Source organism: Fomitiporia mediterranea (genome assembly GCF_000271605.1).
Source record: "Fomitiporia mediterranea MF3/22 unplaced genomic scaffold FOMMEscaffold_9, whole genome shotgun sequence".
In the NCBI taxonomy this organism is placed as follows: domain Eukaryota; kingdom Fungi; phylum Basidiomycota; class Agaricomycetes; order Hymenochaetales; family Hymenochaetaceae; genus Fomitiporia; species Fomitiporia mediterranea.
Genome location: NW_006760394.1, coordinates 2,706,508 through 2,712,139, shown reverse-complemented (window position 1 = coordinate 2,712,139; position 5,632 = coordinate 2,706,508). Strand labels below are relative to the sequence as shown.

General features: G+C 48.8%; 1 protein-coding gene across 1 annotated transcript; it reads left to right on the top strand.

Moving 5' to 3' along the window:
• Positions 1–1,140: 1,140 nt before the first annotated feature.
• FOMMEDRAFT_22419 (uncharacterized protein) lies at positions 1,141–5,209 on the top strand. Its single transcript, XM_007269395.1, has 2 exons — positions 1,141–2,939; positions 2,989–5,209. Exons 1-2 carry the CDS (start codon positions 1,164–1,166, stop codon positions 4,792–4,794), a joined length of 3,582 nt encoding a protein of 1,193 aa, XP_007269457.1. The 5' UTR covers positions 1,141–1,163; the 3' UTR covers positions 4,795–5,209.
• The last annotated feature ends 423 nt before the right edge of the window (positions 5,210–5,632 follow it).

Here is a 5,632-nt window from a genome sequence, read left to right as displayed (position 1 = left end):
CAGGTCTTTGCCTGTTCTGTGTTCTTGAGTAAGGCTCCAGCCTTTACAGTTACATAATATAAGCTGTAATATTAATAACAACTCTCAAGCTTAGTAAACTATTAATTAATACTATACAACATACATTATTTTAATTATAATTATAATCATAAGTGTTAATACTAAATATTTACTATTAAAAATATTAGTAAGGATGAGTAGAATAGCTCTAAGGAGGGGTAACAAATACTGTGGGAAAATAGTAGTTCAAGGAGCAGTAGGACCTACTTTTGAGCTATAAAATGTATACTTAATTTCTCCTTCATTTCTTATTTTTTTTTACTTAAAATTTTTGTAGTTTATACTTGAGTAAATATATTTAATTATAGCAATATTTTTTTGTAAAAAAATTTACTTGTTGTATAAATTGAAAGACAAAATGTGCTGGTTCAAGAACTGGTGAATGACAGTACCTTTGCTACAGGTCTGTATGTGTGGTGCAAAGTCTACTTGAAGGGACTGAGGGCCGAATGAAGACATTGCTAATCAGTGAGTAGCAGATCCGAAATGCAATAAACAGAAGATAGCAACGAACGATTTGCCCGCAAATCCATGAATTGATGGTGTGCTTCGAGGACAGAGAAGAATTGATGCCGAGGAAGAAAATCCGGAAATCAGGACGTTCTGAGGTACGGAGCTTGTGAGAGCGTCTGCATCAATAAAAATGAGTGGAGGACCATGCTGAGAACAAGCGAGGAACAACGGTTGGCAAGCGAAGAGAGCAAAAGGGTGGACATAGCAACGCCGTTTGCAGAATGAGCCTTGTGCTTGAAAGGACAATTGCAAAGTATTATGCCCGGTATGCTTCCGAAGGAGACCGTCGTTGTGTGAGGAGCTTGGCGTACAGGCAACGTTAGCTGGACAGTGTCGAATGCGGCCGGCGGGGGACGAGAGCAAAGTGACATGTATGATGGACTGTCATTGCAGTACGATAACAGTATCATATCATGGAAGAGGTGAAGCGAGATTGATGACATAATGAATGCAGATAGAGTTGCCTGATACGGGTGATTGATAAGCAGAAAGAAACTCAGCTCTCGTCGGCCTCCCGCTTGACTGACTGACTGACTGACTGCATCTCTTCCTCCTCCTCCTCCTCCTCCTCCTCCTCCTCGACAGTGTTCATGCCCAGCATATTCACCCGCGCACGGACAACGTCCACAAAGACTGTCAACAAACCGAACATCGACGCTGGCATCGACGAGTTTGGTCGCGTAAATAGTCGTGGTGCGCCCCCACTCCCATCCAAGGACAAGCGCGCGCAGACTCTCTCGCAACCAAAACGCGCTACAGCCACCAGTGCTGCTGACTTTGAGCTCCAGACAGACGTCGAGGATGGTTTCCTCCCAACATGCCTGAGCAATCCACAGAACGAGACGTCCGAACGAGACTATGGTTATTTGGCTCATGAGGCTCACGTCGTCCTTTCTCCGGAGGATCTCCAGCGTCTCGTCGAGGTCGTATCTGATGAGCTCATCCAGCGTGGTCTCACAACCCCCTTCCTCTTCTCTAATATGGCCCTTGATCTTGACGCGCCGTCCGTTCGGCGGCTCATCACAGCTTTCCTTCGCTCCCCAGATTTGCGCGACGAGGCACGCTTCGCCAATCCTCACGCGCTCGCTTCCTTCCTTCGCTGGGGCCTCGCTCGTCCAGTACGCATCGTAAACGGCGTAGAAAACCACGGGCTCATCGACTGGGAAGTGTATCTTCGCTGGCGGCACGTCGAACATTCGGGGAACTTTAGCAAAACGGAATTCACAAGCTTTGTCGGCCTGCTGCAGCCACAGCTGCGCGAGCTGGTCCTGACACTCTTTTCTTTCCTTTCTCGACTTCTCGCGAACTCTACGAGCTCGGGGCTCATACCACCGACTCTTGCAAGCTTATTCGGACCTCTGCTATTCGGCCTCCCAACAACAAGTTTCCACGCAACATATACCGCTTACCTTCGCTCTGCCCACGCAACAGAGCATCTCTTACTTGCATATGTACGGTTGCAGATTTCTCAGGCGCCTCCCAGTGCTCCACCACCGCGCAGGCTCATTTCCTGGGTGAAGGGATATCCTGCCACTCTCGCACCAATTGATTCGTTTGAAAGACCGAGACTGGGCGCAAAGACGCGTCGAGTTGCGAGCGTGCGTCGAAATGTACGGCTTTATTCGGAGGACTTGCTTAGGACATGCGCAGCATGGCCGAAAGGTGCAGAGGGTACGGCTGTGCGTTCAAGCAAGGAGTGGGGACGTATTGCGCCGGAAAAGCGAGACGGCTCCCGACTAGAGCCACGTTACTCGGACGCATTCAGGAAGAAGCTAGATCTGCCTCCCGGATTCCATCCATCTACGTCTTTGATCGCTACCCAACCTGCTTCCCCAGTCTCGACGCCCGCTCTTTCCTCGGCCAGTTCGACTGCGAGCACACGTTCGTCATTGTTTGATGACCCTGCCGAAGAGGCCAAGTTTCGCAGCTTGACTGATATGAAATGGGGTGAATTCTCCATGCTCGGATTTGGGGACGGCGCTGCGGCGCCTTCTGCGCTTCAGTTTGATCTTACAGAAGGTGCCCGGAATGCCCGTGCCGCGAAACGGCAGACACTCAGCTGGAATGACTTCAGTGCTGCCGGATTTACCCGGAGTGATGCGAGCCTCAGCCAGACGCTCCAGTTCTCACCTCCGCTGGCCCAAACTGTTCAGCAATGGCCTGCTCAAGAAAAGGAGATGCACCGTAAGCTTAAGAAGAATGTTCAAAAAGCGCTTCCGCCATTTGGCTGGGACACTGCTCCAATCATGGACGGCCGAGAAGATGTCATAGAGGAAGGCTTCTTGGATGTATTTTGTGATCTCCTCTATGGTGGCGGTTGGATGGACCGGTCAGAGACAACTTTCAGAGAATGCAATTGGGCACTGGTGTGTATGTCGCTGTTGCGGAGTTAGTTCTGGCTAATGCATCACACAGGTCGAGTTCAGATCCCTTCCAACTTCGCACTCGGAACCTTCGGCAACATCACCGTCACTGTCACTCAGCTCGTCGACGGACCCCAGTGCTCCCCCTGATCCACGAACGGCCTCTACACTATTACTTTTTGAGGAATTTGTTCCGGCAGAGTATCGCGAATCACTCCTTCGGCAAGGAAACAAACCTAACATTCGCATTCGATTTGGTATCACATCTCTCCTTTCACCAAAGAAGGGCACAGGAAAGCAATGGAAACAAGCTGCTACCCTCAATGGAAGACCATACGCGATCGGAACTGTCCCAAGGAGTCCGAATGCACGAGAGGCAGAGTTCGAGCGACTGTTGGCTGGAGGAAGCACAAGCATGACGAAAGTGTTATCTCTGGGCAGCTCTGCCACTGTTGGTCATTCTGCCGGCTTGCGCGTTGAGACTCCCGTACCAGACCCAAAACGTTCAATGTCAAGCCCTCAACATGCTGCCGGATCAACTCCCGCTACGCCCATCACATCTTCATCACACGCACCGCAACCACCGTCAAAGTCTTCGATGGAGTCACCCGTCCAGTCTCGTACAATTTCGCCATTTTCACCTGCTTCACTTCGTAAGGCTCGGTTCCGCTTCCCCGGCGCTAATCGTGATAATCGTGGCATTATCCCGTCTGAATACGAAACTGTCGACTTCGACACGAGGCTCGCTAGCTACAGTGACGAGGAGTTGAACGGACGCAGCAGTGCGGAGGGTAACAAAGCTGGTCCCGCTGGATCGCGTTCAAAGACTACAAAAGAAAAGCGAATGAGTAAAGATGACGCTTGGGTTGACATTTTAGTCGCTAGCGGTGGTAAACGTATGTCGGATCAGGATGCGGAGATGCGTCCGCGTGGTGTTGGCACTTCGAGAGCCCTAGGCGTAAGCAGTGCGGCTAACTCGGGGGCTGGCCGATCAGATCCTGAGCTTGCGAGCAAAGAAGTCGCGCAGGCTTTAGCAGGAGTGCGCCAAATGTCGCCGTCAACAGACGACGAGGATCATGACCACTCTCAGGCAATAGGGCGCGGAAACGAAAATGGTAACGGGCATGGTTACTCTGCGGCGGGCGCTGAAGACGAAGACGAAGACGTCTTACAGGCATTACCAAAGAAGCGCGTTGGATATTTTGACTTACATCCAGACAGAAGGCCCGCGAGGCCGGAAGATCCTGGACGCTCGAGCACGTCTGGGTATGGTGATTCCATCTACAGCGAAGGCGACTTTGAGCCTACGAGCTCTATTGGAGATGGCGAGCGCCAGGTGGATGGTGACATAGAAGTGCCGGCATTTGTGGATTCCAGTCCCGTACGTCGCGATTACGAACAATCTAAGACTGAGTCAATGACTCTACCGGCTTCGACTAGCGTCCGAGGCACAACCGCAGCTCCGTCACCCGCCACGCAGAGTAAGACTGCCAGCCTTATCGAGATGTACCGCGAACGAGAACGGCAAACAGCTTCATCACCTCCCATGCAGAACATTCCTACTACACCACCTCTTCAAATACAGAAACCTTCGCGACTTCCTGTGCGTTCATCCTCGCTCCCCCAAGATGAAAAGGAGAAACCTACTCCTAAACCAATTCGCGCTCTACCTACACCTCCGCAACCCCCAGCTCCAGTTCGCGAACCCTCTCCCGAACTGGACGATGACAACGACGAAGATATTGAAGGTCTGGAGCCCACACAGCCGTACCTTGCAGGAGAAGTAGGCCGCTCAAGCCCAATGCGCTATGTGCATGGGGCACCGTTACATAACGTTTTGGAGGAGGAAGAGGAATGAAAATTATCCGTTTAGTCATTCGTAGCCAATTCTTCTCTCTGTTATCCTTTATCTCTTATCACGTATGGTGGGTTTCGGTTGATCATTTGTATCGCATGTTGATTACAATTTCTTCTTGCGTCCACTTCCCTTCTCGGGGTTATTCATTGGTTGGTTCTTGCTCTTATACCCTGCCCTGGATACCGTGTATCGCCTTGCTTTCACATCCTTATTTCACCACTGTTTCAGTTTCTAATTCCACCAAAGGAAGGGTGCCACAAACGTTTCTACCTCTGCTTCTGTCTTTATTCTTGATTCCTTTTCCGCCCGCCTGTTTGTTACTTAATAATACTTATCTTGATTTTCTCTAAATTTCTCGGTATGTTACAGAACTATCCCCTCTTAGCGTTTCAATCTGTCTTATCGTCCTGTCCCTCTTTTCTTTACTATTATTTCTTTTTTGTTTCATCATCTTTTGTTCTTAAGTGCCCGGCTATTGCACATTGCCTACTTTGGTAGTTGTAACAACTCTTGTTTCATGCCATTCATTCGAATATGGTAAATACATGGACTCTCCCACGAACCACCATCACGAAAATTATTCAAAAAATACCAATAAATTGCTACTATATCTATGTCATTAATAAAAGACTAAAAATTACTCAATATACTTCTATAATACTACTAGTGTAGCATACTATCAAATATATAAAAGAAAACACAAAATGAGTTACTCAAAATAAAGGTGTTGCAATTGCTTACAACCCCTATTCTTGCTTGTCAATCTTCTTTTACTTTTCTGCCTCCTTTCTTTGCTAAGGTCACAGCTAACTCTATTAGTAATTTCCATTTATAATCT

What these genes read in the sequence shown, in the direction of transcription:
- FOMMEDRAFT_22419 (XM_007269395.1), top strand. Translation starts at nt 1,164, where the DNA reads ATGCCCAGCATATTCACCCGCGCACGGACAACGTCCACAAAGACTGTC. An exon ending in GAGAATGCAATTGGGCACTG is followed by an intron (nt 2,940 to 2,988) that starts GTGTGTATGTCG and finishes TGCATCACACAG; the next exon opens with GTCGAGTTCAGATCCCTTCC.